General features: G+C 42.0%; 1 protein-coding gene across 2 annotated transcripts in view; it reads left to right on the top strand.

The window, feature by feature from the left end:
* The window catches only part of ATP11C (ATPase phospholipid transporting 11C (ATP11C blood group)), a 202,989-nt gene that overhangs the window by 161,184 nt on the left and 13,845 nt on the right, over positions 1 to 27,960 (top strand). For both annotated transcript variants that reach the window (XM_075538544.1, XM_075538543.1), the window contains exons 20-27: positions 2,009 to 2,183; positions 5,439 to 5,541; positions 6,769 to 6,914; positions 16,733 to 16,792; positions 19,185 to 19,312; positions 21,523 to 21,658; positions 23,741 to 23,806; positions 26,686 to 26,789. In XM_075538544.1, the coding sequence (XP_075394659.1) occupies positions 2,009 to 2,183; positions 5,439 to 5,541; positions 6,769 to 6,914; positions 16,733 to 16,792; positions 19,185 to 19,312; positions 21,523 to 21,658; positions 23,741 to 23,806; positions 26,686 to 26,789 (918 nt within the window). The remainder of the gene's footprint in view (positions 1 to 2,008; positions 2,184 to 5,438; positions 5,542 to 6,768; positions 6,915 to 16,732; positions 16,793 to 19,184; positions 19,313 to 21,522; positions 21,659 to 23,740; positions 23,807 to 26,685; positions 26,790 to 27,960) is intronic.

Raw genomic sequence — 27,960 nt, 5'->3', positions numbered from 1 at the left:
TTGATGCCTGATAACTGATCCCTTCAACACCTCTTGGCCACACAGGCTGGTGTGCTTCTTCTATGTGGGCTTTATTGCTTCTGAGCCAGATGGTCGCTTGTTTACCTTCAAGCCTTTAAGACCCCAGACGCTATCTCTTTTGATAGCCGGGCACCATCAGCTTTCTTCACCACATTTAGTAGTTCACCCAGTTTGTTTTCAGCAGTTGTGCTGGGAAGTTGAGCATCATAGAATGCCAATTTAATAGAAGAAAGTATTCTTGCATTGAGGGAATACTTGAGTAGAGGTCCAGTGTCCCTCTGCTGCCTTAATACTAACCTTATAAATATATGCACATAGATCTATTTCCTCATCTTCATGTATAAATATATTTTCATATGTATATGTCTTTATCTAGACTTCTATAAATGCCCTCTGCCTCCCCTCTATTTCCTTTAACTTCCCTCCTGTCCCACTATCATGCTCAGTCCCCACCAGGGTTTCAGCAATTCCCACACCCTTCTCACCACTGATTTGAATCGCTTGTTGTTCCCTTGTCCCTGGGTTTAACACCACTACCTTTCACCCCACCTCCCCGTCTCCCATGTCCCCATGGAACTATTGGTCCCATTGTTTTCTCCTCCAATTGTTCATCCAGCCTATCTTATTTAGACAGACCTGCGGAGATAATAACATGCACAGAAACAAGACAGAGCACAACCAAGCAACAATATACAACACAACAACAACAAACCAATGACACAAACAAAACAAAACACTACAAGACAGAAGCTTGCAGTTAGTTCAAGGATTTTTTGTTGGCCTTTAGGAGTGTTTTCCAGTCCAGTCTGTTGGGGCACCACGCCCTGGCCGCAAAGTAAACTGTCAGCATTCTCTGGGGACCTCGCCGCTCCATTCCCTTGCTGTTCTGTTGCACTCCCTTAGTGTTTTGCCTCAGTGTGGCGGAATCTGATCAGGTTCAATACCCACACTGTGTCTCCAATGTTGTCCCCTGTACGGCTATGGGTCAATGAGGGACATCATGTCTCATAGTGGCCCGGCCATGTGGTCCTCTCTGTGGACTTGCTGCTCTAATTGGGGTCATCGTCCTCAGGGCCTGGTGGGCCAGGATGTGCCTCTTAAGACAGGCTACGCATTAAAAGCACGGAAACCCGCTGCCATCAGGTTGATTCCAACTCAAAGCGAGTCTATAGGACAGAGTAGAATGGCCCTATTGGGTTGCCACGGCTGGCATCGTTACGATTATACACTGCCACATGTTTCTCCCACAGAGGAGCTGATGGGTTCAAACTGCCGACCTTTTAGTTAGAAGCCAAGCATTGACCTGCTGTATCACCAGGACTCCTTCTAGAATCACCTAGGGAACTGTTATTTCAAACATACCCATGCCCAAACCCTGGCACAGGTACTTAGGTGTAACTGGTGTGGGGAGGGACCCTGGGCGTGAACAAATTTGAGACAGGTGCCAGAAACCACCGTCTGCAGACCGCCCATCTTGTGTCAGATGGGACTTATTTAAGGAACATATTCCAGTGTTTCAAGCATGCCAGCACATTTGAGAAGCCATGCTCTGTTAGGTTTTGCCTCTTGGGCAAAGATTTTGAGCGGAAGATTCCTGTTCCTGTAGTTTTTTACCCCAAAGCCATTTTGCCAATTTCCTGTCTTGTTAAAGGGCATTCCAGATTGATGACTTGTCTACAGATAAAAGTTTGATCGGTAATTCCTGTAACTGTATTTGAGTTTCTTGTTCACAAGCGACCTCCTCCACCTTCTTTATTTTTATGCCATGTGGAATCCGGTCATCTATACAGGTAGCTTTGGTCGCAGAGCTATGATTAGAAGTCTCAATTCTCAGTTGTGCCGTTGTGGAGGCAGCTGCTGCTTTCCTTGAGAATGGACACGTCAAGGAACCAGATTGCTAACTCTTCTTATCGGAGACCCTAAATACAAATGTGTGCTAGATATAAACAGAGCATTTGATTTCTTTCTTTCCTTTCCCTCTTTTTAGAGCATGGACAGAGCACCAGGAATATGGATTAATCATCGATGGCTCCACATTGTCACTCATTTTAAATTCTAGTCAAGACTCTACTTCAAAAAATTACAAAACCATTTTCCTACAAATCTGTATGAAGTGCACTGCGGTGCTCTGCTGTCGGATGGCCCCGTTACAGAAAGCCCAGGTAACTGTGGAGATGAATGAATGTTCCTGTCGGGGTGCTTCTATAGACATTTCATTCGTCTGAATGTTCAGCCTTACTTTTTGTTTTGAAGAGCTCTTATTAGGGCCTCATCTCGTCTTCTCTGCTTTCCCCCTGTCTCAAACGCATGAGTCTCCTCCAATTTGAATTGAAAGCCTATTGTCCCCTCAAGCTAACTGTAGTTCCTCACCTTCTGAACTTCACCAATGACTTGTGCCTGCTGACCCCATTCCACTGCTTCCTTGCATTGGTTCTTTGCATCCTACACTGTTGGTTTGCTGAGAGGAGAGCAATAACCTCCTTTTGTGCTGTCTCCCATTCTCCTCGTGTCTCCACCCCTTCTGATATCACTAATTAGATCTTTCTTACACTCTCTCCCCTTGGTTTCTCTGCTAGTTCATGGCCCTGACTTTTTTCTTCTTCTTCGGCAATCTAGTGTCTTTTTATTTTCTTCTGTCCTCTGTCATCTCCCTAGATGTCCGTTTTCTCTGGGGTTCAATCTGCCCTCCACGTGTTATCTCAAGGGCTCTCTGTGTCTGGGTGTGACCATCCATTTCTCTGACTCCCACTGATGTATTTCTAGCCATGACTTTTTCCTGATGTTTATTCTCATATTTCTTGTTGCCTTCCAGACAGCTCCATATAGATTCACTACTCTCACATGAAATTCTGGGGACCAAGACAGATCTTATACTTATCTCCTTCAGGGCACTTTGTGTTTCTATTGTCCTCATTACTGTTGTGACCAGTACCATTTCTCATTTGTCCCTAGTGTCTCAAAACTACCTTTGACCCTTCTTTTCTCCCTCACTTTATGTGATGGCACCATGTCCTGCCAATTCTGTCATTTGTCATAGCTCTCATTTTGGTGCTATCTTTTTAGACCCATCACCACCAGCCTAGTCTTGAGTCCGCCTGACTCTCTGAACAGTTTCTTTTAAGTTACTCTTCCTCTTGGTCTCATTCCGTCAACCCTTCCCCCTATAATTGATTGTTCCATTCTTCCACATTAATCGTATTCAAACATTCCTTCCACTGCATATTCTTGCACTGACACCATAGTGGCTTCCCAGTCCCATAGCATGAAGGCCAAATGACTCTGTGTGGCACTTGGGGACCACCTTGTTGGACTGTTAACATACATCCGCATATTTGATGTCTCTTACCAGATGCCATGTGGTTGATTCCAACTCATGGAGACCCACCCCATGTGTGCCGAGTAGAACAGGGCCCCTTATCCAGCATGAGACTTCCACCCTGGTTTGTGCGCCGAGTAGAACGGGGCCCCTTATCCAGCATGAGACTTCCACCCTGGTTAGTTATCTCCCCTCTGAATCCCTTCACGATGCCATACTCTGGCCACCTTACGTAGCTTTTCTCTCGGAGCTCCTCTGGGCCTAAAAAATTTTTGCTCAATAGTATACCCAGCTGAAGGGACACATCCCATAGACTCTTTTTTAACTTTTCCAACTCTTATCGGTTGGCCATAGCAGGTTTCCTTCTACTTTGCTAGCCTTTCGAATCTCAGTGACCTATTTTCTGATTTTTGTATATACTGTATGTATGCTTTAAATGAGCTTGCTAGGCCCACTGCTTCGGATTCTTCAGCTCCTTCTTCTAGATCAGAAAGTGGTGGTGCCTCTTTACACACAGCCCACTCCTTCGAAACTCGCTCGCTCACTCACATGCATCTGGGGCATTGTCTCTGCCCATTATCTTCTCAGTCTTCTCAAAAATTAGGAGCTCTGCTTTCTTTTCTTTAGCCTTCACCACATTGGCGATTCAGTTTCTACAAGAACGGTGCGTAATAGAAAGCGCTCTCCTCAGTCAGAGGCTTTTCTCTGTTGGCTCGCTTTCTTCCCTACCTTCAGTGTCTGCTGCTCCAAATCCTCCTCCTAGGTTCTGACTGCTCCACTGCCCAGGGAAGTGTCTGAACTCCTGACCTCATGCTGCCTCTCCCACCTGGAATATGGAGCCCCTGTGGTTCAATCCTCAGTCTATTTCTCTCTCACTGTTAGCGATCACTCACTCATCTTGTTTTGCCCATTCTGTGAGGTCCAAGTTGCACTCTCCACTCTGAAGCCTCGAGCACTCTAGCCTTTTCATCTCCAGCTGCTTGTCACACTCGTCCTCTTAGATTTGTTATCAGTTATTGTCACTTCACATTGTCTTGCTTCCTAATACAAGTAGAACCTGACCAGATTGTGTCTACAGCAAAGATCGAGGCACCTTAGCCTCTCACAAATGATTTTTAATTGATTTTGGTTGGACATCATTGGGTTTTATTTATGCTGCTTGCTGAAAGCAATCATGGGGGCAGAGTTTTTGCAAGGTGTTGTTTAGCTACTGAATTATTTAGGTTTTTCTAATGCCTGCTAGATTGTAAGAGAGCTTAGAGAGTTGACACATCATGCAGTCATTCTCTGAAACATAAGGTGAGAGTGACTGTGTGCCCAGTACACTTTCCACAAGTTCTTCTGCCAAGAGAAGGTTTGAGTGAGAGAACTTCAAATCAGAAGTGTTTGAACAGTAGAGGTGACTATTTTATTTGGCACCTGCCATACCCACAGTACTGAACCTGATTGTACCATTGACACTTCCTGGGGAGACACTCGGAAAGTAGGGATAGACTATATACACACTTTGGACATCTTTCTGCAAACCTCACCACTTTTATGATGTCCTCCTTTAACATAAAGCTTCCCATAGGAAAGGCCAAGCCATATTGAGCAGTGGGAAGTTTAATAAAGCTTAATAGATGGCCTGATGGGAGGAAAGTGCAACCTTAGCTGAGTTCCACAGAATAAAGATTGGAGTGTGGCGGGGTTGGGGGGGTGTATATCAACAGGGTCCCTTGACTTCCCCCTTGTTTTCCAATGGCCCTGTACATGTCCTCCAATTCACTTTTTGGACCTCCATTGGCAAACAGTCAACATCTTATGTGAAATGTCCTATGAAACAACGACCAAAGAGGGAAACATGTCGAACATTGATCTGAGTGAAAGACCAAGCTTTCAATCGTAAGCACCAGAAACAAGTGGGCAGTGGTGGTATATTTTGAATAGTTATGTTATACTGCATCTGAGAATTCTGAACTGCCATACTTATATGTGCAAACCTTCTGTCTGTTTTAGTGGCTTCTATGTAGGAGTATGTGTGCATCCTAACCCCCCAAATGTCATCCAATCTTGCATTCTACTTGACTTTGTCTATACTTCTTTTGTATTTAATGTTTAGATTGTCAGAATGGTGAAGAATTTAAAAGGCAGTCCAATAACACTGTCGATAGGTGATGGTGCCAATGATGTTAGTATGATCTTGGAATCCCATGTGGGAATAGGTAAGAAACACCTACTGTGATAACAGCTGTACGGTTCCTGTCTTGCTTGTCGTTGGATTGGTCCTGGTAACTCTGGAGAGATTAATTTGATTGCTCATCCTGAATTTGAGTTTGGGGATGCTGATTGTTAATCACATCAAGGGCCTCTTCATCTGACCATGGAACATGTCTATCCCAAGTCCCCACCCTCGGTGGGAATGTAGTGTTACCAATTGAAAGGCTATCCTCATATTGGCCAAGTAAAGAGATTTTCTGAAACCTATTGGCAGTACAATCAATCATTCCATTCTCACTTGGACAGGATGCATGAAGCTGTATTGATTTTCCTATCCTGGCCAGGCCACTTACTTAGGTTGCCACATTCTATCTTTTGTGATATTTTAACTGTTGAAGGCTAAGAACTGACAATATTTATGGACAGTTGGGGCTGTAGTGCTAACTTATACGTTGGAGCCCAGCTACAACTTTTCTACCACCTGTTCCATTCCCCTCCTCTCCTCCCCCTGTCAGGCTGCTTCGAGGCAGCAAACCTAACACCTTAGCAAGTCTTTATTGGTTTGGGGTGGGGGGAAAAGGGGAATATGGAATTCGAATCTTGAGAATCACTGTACTCTACTTTGGATTCCCAGATTCTTTCCATTTGGAAGTTTCCCATTGTGCTGTGAAACTTTTTTAGGTTGTACTCTTAAGTCATCCTTCCAGTGGGGAAATGGCCAATACCTGTCAGAGCTCATGGGATACTTTGGCTACTTCTGAGTTCTTCAGTCAGTAAGAAGCTATTGCCATCTTTCCACTATAACTCCTCAGTTTTGAGCTTCCCCAACAGAAGTCCCCGGTCTTTGAGCTGTCTTACTAGAGCATTTAGGTCCCTGTGCCGTGCATAATTAAGTACTTCCTAAGCAGCTTTAAAAAATGTTATTCAGGTTCAATTTTTTCCTCCCAGTAATTTTTGCCTGGTAATGATTAAACTAGTGGCTCTAGTTCCTTCTTTCACATTAATGTTACAAATACATAGTGACAGATTGTATTTTGTTTACATTTTAGTTCATATTTTACTGGAAAGTTTCAGTGTTGCTTTCTAGAAAGCACTTTTTAGTTTGGGGCGGGAGGAAGATAAAGTATAAATTTGAACTTTAATAGTCTATCAAGTTTGACATTAAAATTTTTAAAATCTAAGGCTGGTTTACTCTATAAAACACTCACCCTCTAGAGATGGTCTCTTTTTAGGTATTAAAGGCAAGGAAGGTCGCCAAGCATCCAGGAATAGTGACTATTCTGTTCCCAAGTTTAAGCATCTGAAGAAACTGCTGTTGGCTCATGGACATCTATATTATGTGAGAATAGCACACCTAGTACAGTATTTCTTCTATAAGGTGAGTGGTAGAATTTGGATAATTTGATTATAGTTTAATCCAACATTGTCTCGGGTTATCGTAATATTTTGTTATTAGTTTTCTTGTGGTATTACTGCAACTGGCAGCAACAAGCTCAAGTGATCTGTAAGTGAATCAGGAAACGCAAATGGCTTTTGATGCAAAAGCTTTGAGATGAAGTTTTTAAATAAACATTATTGAAGTATAATTTACCTAAAATGTGCCCGGTTGAAATGTATCATTCCATGAGTTTTGACAAGTAGATATATTCATGCAACCACTGTCTTCCACCCCACCCCCCAAAAAAAACCCCTTTTCATCACCACGGAGAGTTCTCACATAATGCCATTCCCTGACCCAAGCAACCACCAATCTGTTTTATACTACTGCATAACACATAGAATAGATGATATGCATAATATGTAGATTTATTTTTCTTGTTTCAGCGCTTTCTATATATTCAGTCACATATAGCCCTTTATTCAGGGCCGATTTCAGTTCACACACTTAGTTGCTTCATAACTGAGCAGCAACACAACAAAGAATACACCAATTTGACAGGTTTCTGCATGTACAATGGTTGTGAAACCATTTTACCCCTCTGCTTCTTCCTCCATTAATATAAAACCCCTGCCCTCGATAATTTCTATCACATCTTTTGAGTTGATTTTGTCCATCTGATCTCACTTAAAAAAAAAAAAACTCACTGCCAAGTTACTCATCATCAGTGACCCTATAGAATTACACTATAGTGTTCCCAAGACTGTAGATCTGCGGAAGTAGATGACCTCATATTTTTCCCACAGAGTGGCTAGTGCATGTGAACCACCAATGTTTCAGTTAGTAGTCCAGCCACTGTGCCTTCTGGACTCCTGAGCCCATATAGATAGATCTTCAAATAGCATAATGCTCAAGGTCGCCATCCAGTACTAGTTATAATAAACTGTTGTTTAGTGTTCAGAAGACTACAGGGGATCTTTTGGTTTAAGACGTAAAGGTTCCCTTGGAACAGTAGTATCAGTGGTTTGACCAGCCTTTATGGCTCTAGAAAGTCTGCAGTTCATGAGATTTGTCAATTCTGTTCGGCACTCATCCTCTTTTTATCAGGAATCTTCTACGGAGTCTTTGATCAAAATATTCAATATTTGGAACCAACCATCATCCAATTCTTCTAGTCTCATAGCAAAAGGAGGCAGTAATTATTGGAAATAATTGGCAACACATTCCATTTCCTCCTCCTCTTCCTGACTCTTCCTCTTCCACTCAAGGCACACACCGACCGATTGTTGTGTTTTGGTTGGTTAACTTATATTTGATCTTCATCTATATTATATCATATATTTGTTTCTGAATAGTATTCCAAAGTAACGTATTTGGTGCGAAAGTTAGGGAAATGAAGCAGCAGGAAGCTGAATTACTTGTCTACCTCCCACCCTGCCCTACAGGTCTTCAGTGTATAATTTTAAATCCATGGGTATAATTTAAGCCACTTATTTTATGGATAATTAGCCTAGCATACATGAAGGTAATGTAATGGGTCCAAAGTGGGTAAATCATGCTACACTAATATAGGCCAGAACTTGAGCTGTGTTCTGTTCAACAGGGTTTTGAAAACAAATGTTGACTTTCTTTAAAAACTACTTACAAAAATCATAAGAGAAGTCTCATCTACCCGCCGTCATGTTGCTGTCTCATTAATGATGGTAATGTTAACTTTGGTAATTCAATTCACGCTATATTTTGGTGGTCTCAAGATCCCTTAGGTTTGGTCTTATATTTAAAAGAGGATTCTGTTACTGAAACAGATATGTTTGTGAGTTAAAGTCCATTACTGTCTCTCTTAGCTATCTAGTAGTAAGATAACAAATACCATGGTGGATGACTATTTAAAACAGAAATTAAATTTCTTGACATTAGGAGGCAAGAAGTCTGAATTCCGAGCACCCACTCTCGAGGAAGTCATTGTGGATTTTAGAAGCATGTCCACATCTCCTTGGGCTTTTGCTCCTTGGGAGGTCTTCACGTGGCTTGGCGTCGTTCTTCCGTATCTGGTTCTTAGCGTGCTTGTTTATCCTCTTGTATCTTTGTTAGTCCGGGTAGACTAGAGAAACAAAGTCATAGACACTCATATGTGTACAAGAAAGAGCTTTATATAAAGAGTAATATTATATTGAAAAAGTGTGCCAGTCCAGATCAAGTCCGTAAGTTCAATATTACCCCATATATACTGAGACCAGTCCGTAAATTTCTCTTCAGACTCATGCACACATGCAATGATGCTGAGTGCAGGAAGAACACAGGCCAGTGGGTGGAAGTCTTGTGGTTCTAGTGGTGGTGGAAACATCTTTGCACTGGCAAGGGTCTCCATGTGGCTCCTCCAGCTCCAAGTCTTTGGCTACCTTCAGCATAGCTCCATGTGGCTCGTCAGCAGGAATGTCTCCCAGGGAGAGTCTGTCTGGCCTCCAGTGAGGAAGACAGGAGTTCCCAGAATCCTCAGGAGAGGGCCATGCCCACATAGAGGCCTCATACTGTGACCTGATTGACAGGGTAGATTCCACCCTTTCCCAAGTAGACAAATTATTATGTAGCTGCCTGTCCCATTAAGATAACAAAGACAATTTATGGGATTATAACCACTGTCATAGAGGTCGGGACTATAACACATAATTTGGGGAGACACAACTCGGTCCATAACACTGTCACTATTTATTTTGTTACTCTGATTGTCTCATGTGTGGACAGTGAGAGCCCATGTGTCCCATCAACCTTTTTAAAGGTCTTTATTTTCTGACAGCACATAGTGCTGCATGGGTGTTCAAAAAGTTCATTGACAAAATTCCATAATATTTTTCATTCAATATGTCCACAAGTTTTGAATCCCTCTTGTATATTTCCCTGCCCCAACCTGCATTAAGACATTCCTCTAAGAAGCATGGGTTGGTTCTATTGAAGAATGGAGTGTAGAATCCAAGATCTGTGTGGTCGTGTACTCATTGCTGCTGAGCTGTATTACCAGAGGAAGGAAAAATACATAGATATACACCCAATCTATTCATGACTGTGTGTGTATATGTGCATACACATGCACACACACATTCAGTTGCAATCAAAGGTATCAGTATGAACTCAGCATGTGAGCTCAATTTCTACTTATCTCTGGTTGCAAGCCAACACCAAAAGTTTCATGGTTGCCTTCTCTTTAAATGCAGCTTCTTTCTCCAACAGCAAGAAACCTAGTCCTCATTATCTACACTATAGTTGCTTATTTGCTCAATCCAAAAATATCCTTAAAGCCATTTCAGAATTGCTCTCATACTCCTGAGAAAATTAACTTCAGTACACAGTGTGTGCACAGTTCTTTTTGTCTGTAGCCTAAGAATATATAGTCAAAATATATCTATATTTTCTCTTCTGAACCTCACTGGGATTATGCTGTTTAATTATAATATAGTTAGGTTAATCTGGTTTTGTTGATATCCATGTTAGTTTCCCCCTTAGCCAATCCTAAATTATTTAACCTTTTTTTTCCAGCTTGTGAAACTGTAACAGTGTTGTAAAAATTAGAGAACTGTATCAAAAAGTACACTCACTTATGTATCTCCCCATCTTTCAAGATGAAGTTTTTAGAGTATGTCATCTCATGAGTTCATGTTCTACAAATATGAGAATTATCTCAAATTGGCTTTTCTCAAATCATAAACACACAGAGAGAGAGATATGTATGTGTATGTAATTCCCGTTGTAAAATAAAATTTTTGAATGGACATAATATTTTCTATAGGCATAGGATCAGAGAGAGTCAGTGGTAACATTTAATTTGGCCTTACGATTTTTTTTACATACAAAATGTGTGCCTATTATTTTTACATATCATGTATGTTCTTTTTTATTGGGATTTAATTTACATAGCATAAAATGTACCTTTTTAAAGTACCATGTATATTTGCGTATAAACTGACCCAAATATCGGCTGAGGCATATAATTTTACAATAAAAACTGAATTAAAAATGTGCTGGAAAACTCTGTTTATACACAAATATATACAGAATATATCATTCCATGCCTTTTAGTATAATCAGCATGGTTAACAACTATAACTGTCATCACTATAAAATTTCAGGACATTTCTATCACCCCTGAAAGAAACATCGTTGTACATATTAGCAGTTTTGTCCTTTGCCTTTTTCACTAATACAAGAGTATTTTAAAACAAGAATTGTTATAAAATCAAAGGGTCCTTTATTAAGCAAAAATAACAAAATATGTAGCTATTGTTTTCATTATTTAGCTATTGTTTTTCCATTTAGGTCTCTGCAGTTCTAAAGGCGGTATTTCCATCTTTCTAACTTTTGCCCCTCCAAACTTCCATACTTTTGGATTTACACCACAATAACGCAGAAGTTTTGCCATCCTTGAGGGATTCAAATCATATTGCTTTTAAATGTCCTTTGAATTTGGGGGACAAATAGACGTCTGAAGGAGCAAGGTCAGGGCTGCAGGGTAGTTGGGGTGGTTTCCTGACAACATTCTCATAGCACAGCCCTGCTTCCTTCAAAGAAGGAGCGGGGACATGGTCATGATAGGAAAGTCCTTGCCACAACTTTCCCGGCCTTTTGTTCCACCCATGCGATTTCCATTTTTCTTATAATGTCTTCCTAATAAGCCCTTCATGTTCATCCTGTTTCCTTCAAGAAAACCTATCAAGATGATCCCATTGGAATCTCAAACAGTTACCATAACCTTGTGAGTTGACCTCTGCCTTGAATAATTGGATGACTTTTTAGTGTTTTGTTGGGTTTTTTTTTTTTAGGCAATCTTAAGAAACTAAAACTAAAATAAATGTATTAGAGATCTTGTCTATTAATTCACTGATTAGAGAGACATGTTTAAACATGCTTTGGAATAAGCTTGTGCATGTATGGAATGGAATCCTAGTAACAGTACTTTTTGACTAACCCTCACATTTTATGACTCTCTTCCCACCCAGTAAACTGTTTAACTATAGCCATAGCTGTACACTATCCAAAGCCTCCATTATTGAACACAGATTGCTACCCTAGTAATATCTGTTTTATCACCAAACAGTAGAATGTATGCCTGGGTACGAATTGTTTTCTACCTAGGAATCTATCTCTCACTACCATTAAGTCAGTGCTAACTTATAGTGACCCCCTGTGGGTCTTTGAGACAGTAACTATTGACAGGAGTAGAAAGCCCAGTCTTTCTCTCACGGAGCTGCTCCTGGTTTTGAACTGTTGACCACGTGGCTCACAGCCCAATATGTAACCACTACTTCACCAGGGCTGCTCCTACCTAGGAATAGAATTGATCAAATTTCTTTGTGGATTAAGGTCCAGGTGTATGTGACATTTTTAAATGATGTATGTTATTTATGCTTTTTGAGTTTCATACCCAAATTTCACAGGAGGAATTACTCAGTACATGCTTTTGTTTGTTAATTGCCTGATAGCAACTCTTACAAAGTTTATCAATTTTCTTTTTTGCTCAAGAATATAACTGAACCTAAATTCCAATATGTGTTAAGACCCTACCAGCCAGTATGTGTTGGTAAATATTACCATCTCCATTAAAAAGCTGAGGAAAATGGAGCTCAGAAAGTTGATGTGACCTGCCTTTATCGTCCCAGCCAGGACGTGACAGGGCTAGCAGAGCTGACACCCCAGCACGGGGGGATTCACTTGTGGAGTCCAGGACTCTTCTGCACCATTGCTAGGGTCTTTCAGCCCTTGGTCATTTTCTCATTCTTATCCCTGAGTGGAAAAGCCCGCGAAGATCCGCCAACCAGATCTGCCTTGCCATCTTACCCTGCTTGAAGAGGCTGGCTTTCTTTGCCTCTTTAGGTTTTGACCTGCAATTCAAGCAGCTACCACCAGATGGAGGGGGCGTTCTGTTAAGGAAGACAGAACAAACATTTTTTAAATGTTTACTGTTGACCAGGGGTGGGTAATTGGATGTGCCTCTGTTCTCAATTTAGGGCAAACTGTTCTCAACCTGTGGGTTGCGACTCCTTTGAGGGTCGAATGACCCTTTCACAGGGTTGCCGAAAATACCTATTTCCGATAGTCTTCGGAACCGAGACACCACTCCTCTACCCTCTCCAGGCGGGTGCGCCCACATGCAGATACACCCATATACGAGCACCCTGCGTGAAAACTGTCACCCATGCTACACCATGCTTCAAGACAAAATTTCTTTTATTTGTAATTAGAAATAAATATTTCACGGTATATAATGACATTGTTTTTGTGATGAATCACTATGCATTAATTATGTTCCATTTGTAACAATGAAATACATCCTGCATATCAGATAGCTACATGACAATTTATAACAACAGCAAAATTACAGTTATGAAGTACCAACGAAAATAATGTGATGGTTGGGGGTCACCACCACATGAGGAAACTGTCTTAAAGGGTCGCGGCATTAGGAAGGTTGAGAACCACTGACTTACAGGATTGATTACGTGTGTTAAATGATATCTCTGCCTCTAGTAGGGTCTGTATGCTCAAAACCATCTCATTGACTTAGTAGTTTTCCTTGTTTGGACTGTCTTTGATCCCAAGATGTTTTCTCATATTTTCAACCCTCCAGCAGAGCGAACCAAGTCTTCCTTGCCCTTTCTTTTTTAAATATATGTCTCACTTTATATATTTGGTTATTATTGAGAATTTTGTGAAATTTTATAGAGCAAATCAGTTTTTCATGCAACAGTTTATGTGCATTTGTTTTCATGCCATTGGTTGGAATCCCCATAAACAGCATCACTTCTCCCACTTCCTGCCTGTGGTTCCTCTTTGCATCCCTCCTTCCCTGACTCTTCTGAACTCTGTTCTTGGGTAAATGCCACCCTTTTATCTCATAGTCGATTGTTCTAAGATGAGTACACCTCCCTAGGGGGGCTGTTCCACTTACAGATCTGTCCATTATTGTGTTTGCCCACTAAGGGGAAGTACAGTTCCAGACCTTAAAGCTCACTGCCATCGAGTTCATGCCAAGTCATGGTGACCGTATAAGACAAGGTATAACTGCCCCCTGTGAGTGCCCAAGACTAACTGTTTGCAGGAGTAGAAAGCCCTCTTTCCTCCATGTAGCAGCTGCTGGTTTTGAACTACTGACCTTTTGGTTAACAGCACAACATATAATCACTAGAATGCCAGGGCTCCTCAAATGGTGGCGAGGGTTGTTCAATTTTATTATGGTAAAATAAATGGAACTTAAAAGGTGCTGCTTTAACCATTTTCAAGTGTGTAACCAATATTCATATTCACCATCACTGCTATTTGCTTTCATAATATTTTCATCACCCCCAAACAGAAATTTAGTACCCCTTCAAACAGTTACTCCACCCATGAACTTTTTGATGTCCCTTCATTTGTGTGTACTCCATGTGTTTTGTCCCCTTCTCTGTTGATAAACAGGGTTGTCTCCACCTTGAAGCTCTTAGGAATAACGTTGCAATGACCCTTGATGCCGGGAAAGTGCTTGTTGGAATCCCTGCTTTGAATCCTGAGGATGGGTCTCAGAATAGAACTGCAGGGTCATAGAAATCTTTTTAGATTTCTCAGGAACTACTCAATGGCTTTCCACAGCAACGGGGCATTTTCCATTTACCTGAGCCATGGATGGATGCCTGTTTTCTCCCCATTCTCATCAGGACTGGTTATTCTCTATTTTTCTAGGAATAGTCATCCTTGTGGGTGTGAAAAGATGGTACATCGGTGGAAGTTTTTCCTCTCTCTCGATGCCATGCTCCTTGCATAATTCAGTCAGGCTGATGTCTCGGAATTGGTCTGACTTTTAAGGCGCTCAATTGTCTGGCCCTAACTTACCTCAAACACTGAAACCAGAACTCAACAGAACTGTCTGGTTTTTCTGGGTTTTGAAAGTTTTCTGCCTTTTCATGGGAAACATTTGAATTTACCTTCTCTGACAGGTTTCTTTCTTTTTTAATCATTTTATTAGGGGCTTGTACAACTCTTATCGCAATCCATCCATCTATCCATGTGTCTGCACATTTGTATATGTTGCCATCATCATTTTCAAAATATTTTCTTTCTACTTGAGCCCTTGATATCAGCTCCTCATTTTTCTCCACCCTCCCTCTCACAAACCCTTGATAATTTTTAATTTATTCATATTTTTTCATGTATTACACTGACCAATAATAGGTTTCTAACTTAAACCATTCCTGACTTTACTGTGAGTTCAAAATATATACTGCTTTGCTTGATCCTTCTATCCGCATATCCTATTCAGCTTTAAGACAGTTCAAATAGTATGAACTTCTTTATTCATCAACAGGTATGTTTAGAGGGTCTTATCATGTGTCAAGCACTAGTTTAGACTCCTAGGAGTCATCAAAGAGCAAGACAAAGACACTATTCCTTTTTTAAAATCATTTTATTGGGAGCTCATGTAACTCTTATCACAATCCATACATACATCCATTGTGTCAAGCACAAGCACAGTTGTACATGTGTTGTCATCATCATTCTCAAAACATTTGCTTTCTACTTGAGCCCTTGGTATCATCTCCTCATTTTTTCTCCTCCCTCCCCACTGCTCCTCCCTCATGAAGCCTTGATAATTTATAAATTTATTATTATTTTGTCCTGCCTTATACTATGTGACGTCTCCTTTCAGTCTCCCTTCACCCACTTTTCTGTTGTCTGTACCCCAGGGAGGGAGTTGTATGTAGATCCTTTTAATTGGTTCTGCCTTTCTACCCCAACTTCCCTCCACCCTCTCAGTATTGCCACTTTCACCACTGGCCCTGAATGGTTAATCTGTCCTGGATTCCCTGCATTTCCAGTTCCTATTTGTACCAGTATACATCCTCTGGTCTAGCCTAAACTTGTAAGGTAGAATTGGGATCATGATAGTGGGGGTGGGGGAAGCATTTAAGAACTAGAGGATAGTTGAATGTTTCATCATTGCTACACTGCACCCTGACTGGCTTATCTCCTCCCTGAGACCCTTCTGTAAGGGGATGTCCACTTGCCTACAGATGGGTTTTGGGTCCCCACTCCGTACTCTCCCTCATTCACAGTAATATGATTTTTTGTTCTTAGATGTCTGATGCATGATCCCTTCAACACCTCGTGATCACACAGGCTGGTGTGCTTCTTCCATGTGGGCTTTGTTGCTTCTCAGCAAGGTGGCCGTTTGTTTACCTGCAAGCCTTTAAGACCCCAGACGCTACATCTTTTGGTAGCCTGGCACCATCAGCTTTCTTCACCGCATTTGCTGATGCACACATTTGAAAGACACTATTCTTAATGGAACTTTCTACAGGGGAAGACAGCTGACCTTCACCCACTACAACATTCCCTCATCTTCCCTAGAACAAAAAAGGAAGAATGTCACAGAAAGCCTTTATTAGGGCAAATATTGGTCATAATATGAATTAATCATATATAGCATAGTTTCCCAAAGATATTTGGTCAATGCCCTATTTTCAGGAAAAAATTTTCTCTGTGCCCCCTGGCAATTAAACCTTTTGGACTATGGCCTGTAATCCAGGACAGAGTTTGTTCTTAGGTTCCAACTCTGCAAAAACCCTGTGAACAGCAGAGCCAAACACTGCCTTGTTCTGTGCCCTCCTCACAATTTTTACGTTTGAGCTCCCTGTCAGGAAGCTTGGAAACCTTCTATGGGTCACCGTGAGTCCAAATCAACTCACTGGCAGTGGGTTTGGGGTTTTGGTAGACTACTTAGAATACAGTTTCCCACTTTGGTTTAAACCGTCCATCGGGTAAAATTGTTAACCCTTTGTCCTTTTTTTTTTTTCCAGAACCTTTGTTTCATTTTGCCACAGTTTTTGTACCAGTTCTTCTGTGGATTCTCACAACAGGTTTGTTTCTTCATGAGGCATTTGTTATAATGTCTGCATTTGCTGTGCATATCCTACTTATTAGAATGTAGATCCTTTTTCTTACATTGTACAGCGGTATGCCTGCCTTTTGACAATGGGAAATCCTGATCCTTGCTTTAGAAATGTTCTAATGTAACTTCCTTTTTGAAAGTTATGTGGTCCAATTCGTCTTACTGGGATGACCATAAAAGGAGTATTTTTATGTTTTCTCCTTTTTTATGCATGTATAGAATGGGTTCATAATCTTAAAACGTCATAGTTTAACATTTGACTAAACAAAATCCCTTCTAAGTTCTGAACTTCCTTTCATAGAAAAGTAGTTTATCTTCCAGCTGACTGCACAGTTGTGATTCCTAGATAGAACTTTGGACTACGTGATACAACTCTAAATTATTGGTCATCTGTTATTTTCACACTTATTATATGTAAATATACTCTAGGTTGACCTGATAGCCTCAGTGGTAGCATGAACAGGTACATTACGTCAGAACCAAGTTGATGGCACCTAACCGCAACAATAACCATTTTCCCTAAAGACATTCCCATACTGTGTGGTCACATTCACCAGCTTTTATTGCCTTATGAATACTCAGCTTGTACTTTTTATCAGGTGGTTTTTAGTGTGCAGCAATCAAATAAAAGTCTCTTAAGAAGAAACAGGAGCTCGTTCGTTTATTTATTTAGTTAGTTGGTATTGGCCATAAAGCTCTGGGTGATTTTGCAAAGCTGAATTATAATATCACCGCAGGTATTAGAGACTGAGTCTCTAAAATTCAAAATCTAGTTTTATCTCATGATTTCTCAGGGTAGGAGGTTCCCCCTCCCAATCTCTTAGCAGCACTTTTAAGAGAATTTGTTCTTCTCAATGAGAAGTGGTTGCAATTTCCCTTACTATTTGCTATGCAGGCTCTTGACATTACTGTCATGTTATCAGCCCCAAGTTGCCAGTTAAGCTGATTATGGGATGAATTAATCATCCACCAGCTAAATGCAATGCTACTAACCTTCTTATATTCAAATTTAATGCTACTAGCTACAGAGACTTCTTAAAAATCTGGTGAATCAGAATTTTGAAGTTGAAAAATGCTATTGATGAATATATTGCCAATTCCTCACTTTCTTGGATGAATGAAAGTATCAAAAGGTCAAAATTTCTTAACTTGATTTATTTATAGCAGAGTGCTAAAAGAGAAGTTGGCTTGATTGCATTGAAATTTATTTTATTTCCCCAGGAATCTGTTGCATTTGTTAACCTTCTAAAAGGGTCCTTGTGCCTGCTTACCGAGCACATGTTGGTCTAAGGAAAGATAGGATTTGTCTATATAAAGCCAGCTGAGATTCAAGGTTGACTTTGCTGAGAATGGGGCGTACGCGTAGAGATTTGGAGAAAGTTAGGGAGTAAACCATGAACTAAAAGAAGGATGCATTGGCGCAAGTGACTGATGACAGGAGAGTAGACCTGGGTTGGTTCCTTTCCAGTGAGCACTCCCATGTGACTGGTGTGCAATGAGTGAGGAGAGTGGTTAGAGTTGAGGTAAGATGGGCTCTGAGAAACCAGGCGGAGTGGACCTGATAGCCACCCCACTGTGGGAACTTTTTTTTTTAACTTTGAGAGTAATGAGAATGCCTTTGGACAGTTTGAATAGTGACACAGTATGACTTCTATTTTAACAGGACAGCTCGGCAGCTGTGTTGGAAATTGTGGTAGGCTGGGTCAACTAGCGAAACACATCCAGAGACACTGGAGATCATGTAACTGCCACAGAAATGGATGAGGGGGGGAAGCACGGAGCCCTGCTCCTGTCCTGGAGGATGCTGAGGAAGGAGCCAGTGCTGATGAGATGTTGGAGAGCCATTAGATGCACGGTGTGAAAGAGAGAAGAATCAAGGATGATTTCAGATGTGGATCCTAAGTGGTCCAGTAGATTCCATTGCTAATTCCCAAGATGGAGAAGGAAGACTTAAGAGCAGCCAGTGTGGGTGGGAGCAGGTCTACAGTTCTGGTTTTGACATGTTTGACATTTGTTTTGTAACTCGGGTAAGTCGATGTCAATTGGCTTTTGGATGTAAGGGTTCAGGATAAGTTCAGGATAGGTCAGGCTGCTAGTCCGGACTTGGAAATTTGTCAGTGAATGGGGAATACAATTTGAATAGAAAGGAGGGTGTGTTCATGGGATTCATCACACTGTATTCATTTCTTTAACATCATTACCAGGTAGCATGACTTCATTCACAGAGTTTCATTGGCGGTCACAAAAAGTATGAATGGAATGTTCTCATTTTAGCTCAAATTTTCCCTACGCAAAAATGTCCTCTCACAGAAGATTGTTACCTACATTTTTTCCCTTTCTTCTGTTGTTTGTCATCTCAGCCACTCTATGATGCTGCTTACCTTACCATGTACAATATCTGCTTCACTTCTTTACCCATCCTGGCCTACAGTCTGCTGGAACAGCACATCAACATCGATACTTTGACCTCAGATCCCCGATTGTATATGTAAGTAGACAATAGCGTCACACCCCCCTTCCACGTACAAAGTTGGGGGGTTCTTTTCAGTTGTAGGTGGTAGAGACACAAAACTCCAGTCTCTAATTTTTTAGCTTTCATAAACCAAAGCATCCATCAGTAAAACAACATAGCTGTGGGTGCTGTTCCCAAATGCCCGTGAAATGTTTAGAATCATTCATTCCTAAGGCTTGAAACTACATTGGCATACTATCCAGGTGGTCTTGAAGGATTGCTACAGCATTGTAACTGTAAAAGGCCAAAGTTCTTTACTCGTTTACAATGTGGACTCCTACCTATAAGGGCACTGCATGGGGCGAATCTGCTGTCCAAGACCTCTTTAGAGTGTTGAAAAGCAAAGATGCCATTCTGAGGACTAAGGTGGGCCTGACTCAAGCCATGGTATTTTCTGTCACCTTGTACACATGGGAAAATTGGACATTGAATAAGGAAGATGGAAGAAGAATTGAAAAGTACCTCTCACTACCAAAAGGACAAATCAGTCTGTCTTGGAAGAAGCAAGGCCAGAGTGTTCCTTAAAGGCAAGAAGGGAAAGACTTCATGTCACGTAGCTGGACATGTTGTCAGGAAAGACCAGTCCCTAGAGAAGGACATCATGCTTGGTAAAGAGATGGGGCTGTGAGAAAGAGGCCCTCAATGAGACAGATTGATACCATAGCTCCCACCATGGGCTCAGGCATAGCCCATTGTGAGGACTGTGAGTGTTGTTCATGGGTTCGCTTCGGGTCAGAACCAACTCGATGGCACCTAACAACAACAGCAAGCTATAAGGAGGAGAGTCAGTAAGGGATGTCATCCTCCTTTTGTGAACTGCCCAGAAGCGGAGTTCTTTGTTGCCCCATTGAAAAAGCACTGTTGCTGAAGAAAAGACTTAATTTTTCAAGACAAGGGAAAAATACATTGTGATCATGTGTTGATTGAACATGGGTGCTTTTCTTTATGGATAGAGGAACTGAGCATTAGCCCCAGTTGCAGATGTATGATTTAATTTGTTTATGAATACATCAAAAGACACAGCCAAGGATGAAGGTGTTCGTCTACAGTGGGTGATTGGCACTGCTAAATCCTGGATAACAAGTACACTTGAGAGGCAAGGGTGCAAATCATCACTTGGAAGAAACAAGAGGCTGCGGTGGACGAATTCCAGTGTTACAGCATGCAAAAGGGAGAGCCCAGGCTGATCCTCTGGGAAGCTCAGGGTCTGATTTGGGAAAGCTGGTTTTATAGCGTTTACAACAAAGACAGCGTGTTTATTTTATCAGCAACGCACAATGGTGGTCCCCTATCATTGAAGACATCAGATGTTTGGAAACTAATCGCTGCTGAGCCCTGCCCCAAGGTGGGGTAATGAATGTGTGTGAGGCATTTGGAGAACTAGAAGGTTGGTTCCAAAAGGCGGTTCCACAAACAGTGGCTAGGACCGGAATCAAAAGCTATGGATATGTCACACGAGCCTGAGGACTTCTGACTTCCCTGTGCTCACTGCTCCGCCTCCTCCATGAGGAGGGCAGGACTGGTCTGAGGACGTGCATACCCTCCTCTGCTTAGGTTGAGACAATTCTCAAAAAATTTGTAAAATACTTACCAAGCTCAAGGTGAGGACTTCAAAATATGACAGTTCTCTCTCTACCGACAAACTAAATCTTTTATATCATCAAGCAACTAATCAAAGCTTACGTGTTCCCAAACTAAATCTTTTATATCATCAAGCAACTAATCAAGGCTTACATGTTCCCAAATGGGTTTTTTTCCCTTCTACAGTTTGTTTGCTTGATTCAGGATCCAAATCAGATTGATACATTGCAATTGGTTACTCTGCTTTTGAAAGCTTAAACTGGGAGGCTCTTGTATTTGTTAGTGGGAGTGACAATCCCACTTGTCTCCTATGGGTGTAACGTCGCTGAAAACAGAGAATGCTGACCAAACTCCAAGGTCAGGTCCAGGCCAAAGCCCATGGAAGCAGTTGGTAGCAACTCTGGTTTTGGGATCAGTGGCCCAAATTATAACTTAGCAGCTCTTTGCCCATTCCCCAGCTCCAGTGCCTGAGTCTGGGTGTTTCCATGGAGATGAATCTGTGACACAACTCTCTGCACACACTTGATTTTAACATTTCATCTTTGGTGTTGCCGGTGGAGAGTCATTCATCGGTGTGTTTTTTTTTATTTCCCACCTCTCAATAGGAAAATTACTGGCAATGCCATGCTACAGTTGGGCCCCTTCTTATATTGGACACTTCTGGCTGCCTTTGAAGGGACTGTGTTCTTCTTTGGGACTTATTTTCTTTTTCAGACTTCATCCCTTGAAGACGATGGAAAGGTAAAGAGAGCTCATCACTACATCTTACATGTTCACTAGCCTGAGCAGGACGTTTGCCCTCTGTAGGCACGAACTTGGCCACACATACATAAACAGTAGCGGTTGTCACTTGGCAAACGATGCGGCGTTGCATTTTCCCTACTTCTTTAGCACGAGAGGCATGGGGAAGTAAGAAGAAACTTCCCCAGGGCGGGTGGCTCACTAGAGTACGTATGGACCAACCTGTAGGAAGCTGACCCTGACTGTCATTTTGACATGAAGCATTTTGCTTCAAATTCAGCGAAGCTCTTCTGACACCCTCGTCTGGCCCCACTCAGTCCGAATTCATTGTATTCCTCCCTGCTCAGGGTTGAAAGTGGTTGCTGCCACGTATTTGGAGTGTTCTCCTAATAGCTGAAGAGAAGAAATTTTCTCCCCCTTCCCTTCTATGTGGGAGCAGAATGCCCTTCAGAAAAGCCATGCCACTTAGACCAGTGCCTTCCCAGCAGGCAGCCCCACTTGTGTACCCCTGCCCCATGGTGCTTCTGCCCTTGCTCTTTGCTGAGAAGGGAGCCCCGGAAGCCCAGTGGTTAAAGTGCTTGCCTTGGTAACTGAAAGGTTAGCACTTTGAACCCACCAGCAGCTCCCCAGGAGAAAGATGTGGCACCCTGCTTCTGTAAAGAGTACAGCCCTGGAACCCTTATGGGGCAGTTCCACTCACTGGGGGGCAGCAGGTGAGGTGTCCTCCCCCCGCCACATGGTGGGCACTCAAACATATCGCTTGCATGTTGCTTTACCTGTCCTCGCGTTGGCTGTTTCGAGGAGGATTCTTTTATGGGCGTTCATTTTTCCTCATCGCAGCGTGAGGCAAAGCTAACGCTCAGAAAGAATTGACTGAGTACGGTGGCTGTGCATGGATCCTAGGCAGTCAGCATGTCTTTCCACAGTGCATTTAAATGACAGTCTGAAATTGGGAACTACAGTCCAAGCTGCTCACAGTAGGAGAAAATGGGAATCGGTTTAATGGCTCTCCGTGACAGTTCCTCACCACAGGTGGAAACGCAGAATTGCTCTGCTGTGGCACGGCCCCTTTCCGGGCACCACTGCCCCGTTCGTAAGGAGATGCCATGTCAGTTTTATGACTGTTCTTGTGATGGGTCCCTTTTTTTAACTGTATATATTTTTTAATTTAGCAACTGCATCTAGCTGGCCACTGCTTGGAAAACCTTTGCTCCCAAGTAGACAGCAACTCTTTGCAGCCCTGTTGCCCAGCACATCCTTCAGGTGGTGTATGGGGTGTCTCAACCCAACCTCTGCCCTGATCCCACCCATTTTGAGTTCAGCAACTCCAAAGTAATAAAGTTTTACTGTAAACATCACTATCTCTCTACATGTTTGTGAAAATTCCAGTAAATGTAACAACTGCTACCAGCAATTAAGCCTAACCCCCAAGTATGATTTGATCAAATCCATTTTTTTTAATTTTGCTTCTATTAACCTTAAGTTCTGTTTTGTTTTTTTCTAAAAAAAAAAAAAAACTTTCACATTTCACTTTCTGTTTTGATGTTACGCATTCCGATCTTGACAGCGTTTGGTAAGCATATGTGCCATTCATTGCCATCGTTTGCATTTGTACATGGTTTCTGCTTTGCTTTGATGTGCACACGCTGACAGCTCAAATTGATCCAGTCCCTGCCCCACCCTCACTCCCTGCCAAATTTGACTGGGGTTTTGTAACAGAGTCAATTTCTCTGAAATGTGTCTATATTTGAAAACGTTAGTGCTTTAGTACAGGAAATGCCCGTGAGACATGAGAGACTGACTTGCTGTTAGTGGACTCATATTCCCCTGCCTTTGTCATTCCTGTGAGTCCCCTGTTTGATGGGAATAAAGCCCACCGACCCACAAATGCTCTGTGATGACTTAGAGTCACAGTAAGCTCCAGTAACAGTGTGGTCTGGCCTGAGTGACCATATATATCCCTAAGCAAGTCATACAAAAGCCACTTGCCACTTACAGACAGAATTAAAACTGCCCTTTTATTTTGATTTGTGAAGGAGGTTTATGTATTTGTGGTACATGTAATTGCTAAATGTCTTTCAGGTTTATGGAAACTGGACTTTTGGAACCATGGTCTTTACAGTCTTAGTCTTCACTGTAACTCTGAAGGTTAGATTTTTACTTATTTATTTATGCTAATGTATTAATACCATTTTGTAATATTATTTGTATTCAAATTTGCCCCTTTTATCTCCTACTCTTTATTTTTAGGGCAAGCTGTTAATGAGACCTTACTAAAATCCTTTTGCTTTACTTTACACACACACACACACACACACACACACACACACACACACACACACACACCATACAGTTGTTGAAGATTTCGACTTGCTGGTATTTGGAAGGCATTGTGCTAATTAGCATATAGACAGCTATGAGTGTGTTTCCATGTAAACTACTTCAATCTTTAAAAAAATAGGGATCAATTTAGGAATGTCAGGTCTATAAGGACTCTAGTTTCTAAGACAATTGAATAGGTGTCATGAGCAAGAGATGGATATAAAACAGCTTGGTAGGGAAGACGTTTTATGAAATGTACTTATCTCTGGAATTTACTCACCTGAATGATAAAATGCATCAAGGTATACAGCAGAGAACATATGCAATAGGAATCTTGGTGGTACAATGGATAGGTTCTCGACTGCTAACCGAAATGTTAGTGGTTTGTGCTCACCCGCGACTCCCAAGAAGAAAGAACTGGGGGCGTCTACTTCCATAAAGATCACTGTCAAGAAAATCTTATGAAACAGCTATCCTTTGTAACATCGGATCTTGACGAGTCAGAACAGACTCAACAACACCGAACTACAGACAAGAAGGGCAGTATTTTAGCATGCAGCCAGGTAATAATACTCCCAAGTCTTCTTGAGTGCTATTTTTGAGATTTAGGAGGGAGCCTTGGTGGTACAGTGGATTATCCATGGGGCTGCTAACTGCAAGATCAACAGTTCAGAAATCACCAGCCACTCCGGGGGAGAGAGATGAGGCTTTGTACTCCTCTCAAGCGTTAGAGCTTTGGAAACCGACAGGGGTAGTTCAGGGTCGTTATGAGTGGGAATTAGCTGGATGGCATCGAGTTTGTTTTTTGAGTTGAGTGTTGGGCCTCTTTTATGGTTGAAAGCATAATTAAAATCTTGGTCATTCCGGTAAGAAATGCCTCATGTGAGATCTAAGAAATGAGTACCTTTACATGGATCCCACCCTGCCCAATGCTCAAACCCAGAATTCAGTAGTAGAAAATGACCTCTGATTATTCCCTTCTACCCCTTAATTTTTATTCCTGGTTTATTTCTGATACTGAATAAAGCTAGCATGTGTTTGTTTTGTTCATTGTCTCTTTCAATGATATTGTAAGACTTTTAAAAGAGCATCTTCCAGCTCATGTCAGTTTAGCCACTTAGTAGCTGTGTGTCCTGGAACTAGTTAATTCCCTTCTCTGATCCTCTTTGTGCAATTATTCTTGTTGTTTAGAAAATTCCCTTCTCTGATCCTCTTTGTGTCTTTGTTTAGAAAAATTGAGAAAGAAGTAGTAGCTACCTCTCTTAAGATTTTCATGAGGAATTAGTGAGTAAAAGTAAAGCACTTAGAAGAGTGTGTGACACCAAGACCAGTCCCATTATAATTCATGCTGCATGCTATTTATTATGTTTCCGGGGATCCTAGTGATTTGAAGGGAATCCCTCTGCAGGTGTCAACGCCCCGTCTTTGCTTAAGATCCCAGGGCTAGAAGTGACCTTACTACAGCAGCTTCTCATGTACCTCAAAGGACATCTCTTTTTTTGCATGAATATTACTGTAGCATTTTCCTTCCCAGCCAAGTGGGAATTCAAGGCTGAGCTGCATGAACCATATTATCAGCATTCTGTTTAGGAAGGGAGAAACTGTAACAGCGGCGGACCCTGGGGTTGCCACAAGTAACAAAGCAGTGACAGCTTCTCTGGCAGGATGGAATCGCACCGGATGCAATGCCCGGGTGACCCAGGAGTTTTAAGCAAGCACAGCAGACCGTGCTTCTGTTCTCAAGCACGTAAGATAGCCCGGGCCTCCAGCGTGCAAGCCAACAACAGGACCCAGTTAGTCTCGGCAGGATTAACATTCAAGGCACAAACATTTGATCCATGTAACGGGCCAGATAAGGGGTCTGCAATTGGGAAGGCACACTATATAGACAGCCCATGGTCTACTGCGCCAGTACTGCTCTCTGTTGTGTTTGAACTATGAGGACTCCTTTGTACAGGTTTGCATCCCTTCCTAGCTATCCCGTGCTTCCTCATGTGCCTGCCTCTGCTGGCTAGGCACGCTCCTTGCCATCATCTCTCCACCTGAGAATGCCAACCTCTGGGATATCGGCCTTCTCTTGTTCCTTGCCCTCCCTCATAGAAGCATCTGCAGCCCCACACCGCCTAACCATGCTTTTTAAAAAAATGTTTAATCACGCAAAAATTTAATCAGGCAATGGAAATCACCGAACCATTGTTAATCTTTAGAGAACCAGATGACACTCAATTGTGAACCAACTTTTTTTCCTGAAACGTAGGTTATTTTTATTCATGTCCCCCCCCCCCAACCATTTTATTAGGAGCTAACCCAGATATCATATCCTTCCCTAGTTCAATCACATCAAGCAGTATTGTACAATTGCTACCCACCATCAGTTTCCAAACATGGCCCCACACTTGCAGCACTGTGCCTTAGAATCCAGAGGCCACCAGGCTGTTTCTCCACCTTTGTCAGTGGCAGTCTAGTCAGTTCCTACTGGCCTCTGGGTGGATTTAAACCACCAACCATCAGCTACTCTAGTGCTTAACTCTCTGTCCTATCCAGAGGCCTTCTTTCTCATCGCAGCCCTCTTCTACGCTTAGTCCCTTTTCTGTAGCCATGACGCAAACTCTGTCACCCCGTAGGCAGCATGGTGTGGGACGATTGTCACATAACATAATGTAATGTGTACCCATCATGAATGCTCTTGTTTTGTCTCTTTGCAGCTTGCCTTGGATACTCGGTTCTGGACATGGATAAATCACTTTGTGATTTGGGGTTCCTTAGCCTTTTATGTATTTTTCTCATTCTTCTGGGGAGGAATTATTTGGTGAGTATCTGTGCCTGTGCAATGTTCTGTAAACCACTCTAGATAAGATATAGACGGTGCTTTTAATGTTTCCATTATACGAGAGGACAATTCTGTAATATTATCGAACCAGAGTCATTTCTAGCCAGTGACATTGCTCATTTTAGAGAAGATTTGAAATATGAGCATATAGGCTACAGCAGTTATTCACAGGGCCCGTGTCTTTCCCCTTGAAGGTACATAAACATCTGTCTCCGCCTATGAACTTTCTATATAATAATTCACCTATAGAGTGGATCCTCTTCTCTATGGGACGTAATTGGCATTCATGCCAGTCCTCCAGTATAGGCCATGCACCCCTTACTACTCAGGAGGTTATCCCTTATAAAACACTTCTTCGGACTTTTGAGGGCAAAGGCAGATTCTGTAGCTTGGGCTTAAAGTTCATCCAGTTCGTCTTCGTTCCCTTCTGAGTCTGAAGTGCGCATTCGGACGCTGTTTTGTGCTATGTACTTCTGGGAATTCAGAGATGAGTTAAACTGAACCTCCTTTCCTCTGCCTTTGGGGAGATTCAAGCCTCAGGAGTAACACAGGAACTGTGATTAAGGAAGTAATGGAGAAAGGAAGTCAGCTAGAGGTGCATTGTCCTCTTCTTTACCCACAGAGGCCTGCCTTCTGTTTGTAAATGTCAAAGTTGTTCACACTGCCATGAGCTTCTCTTGAAAAGGATGCTAGCAGCAGGGAACCAGGACTAAAGCAAGACCCATGTCTTCTCCGTGGTTTGAACGAACGAAGTCGTACATGTAAAGCACTTCATCACAGATGGGGGTAGGGAGGCTTATGCCTGAGCCAGCGTGAAAAGAGAAGTGCTCACTTTTCCAAGAGCTGTTGTTTTCACTTGCGGATGTACCAGCTCTGAAAAGCGTAATTGCAGCATATGCATTATTGGTACCTTTAGAGGTAATGATTGAGGGCAAAGTAGCTGAATGGAGTTCCTAGTTTAATAATATACCAGTGAATTAAAGTTGATTAACTGTAATTTGCAGTTGTAGGTTTTCCTAGAGTACTGTAAATGCTGTGTGTGAATCCAGGTAAATCAGCATCCGAACTAATCAGGCAAAATTTCCACAAGACTTGAATGTTCCTAGGAAAATACAGCAACTCTCTAGATCTTTCTTGATCTATCTTAATG

This window comes from Tenrec ecaudatus, chromosome X (genome assembly GCF_050624435.1).
Source record: "Tenrec ecaudatus isolate mTenEca1 chromosome X, mTenEca1.hap1, whole genome shotgun sequence".
NCBI classification, from domain to species: domain Eukaryota; kingdom Metazoa; phylum Chordata; class Mammalia; order Afrosoricida; family Tenrecidae; genus Tenrec; species Tenrec ecaudatus.
This window is presented reverse-complemented; position numbering and strand designations above follow the sequence as displayed.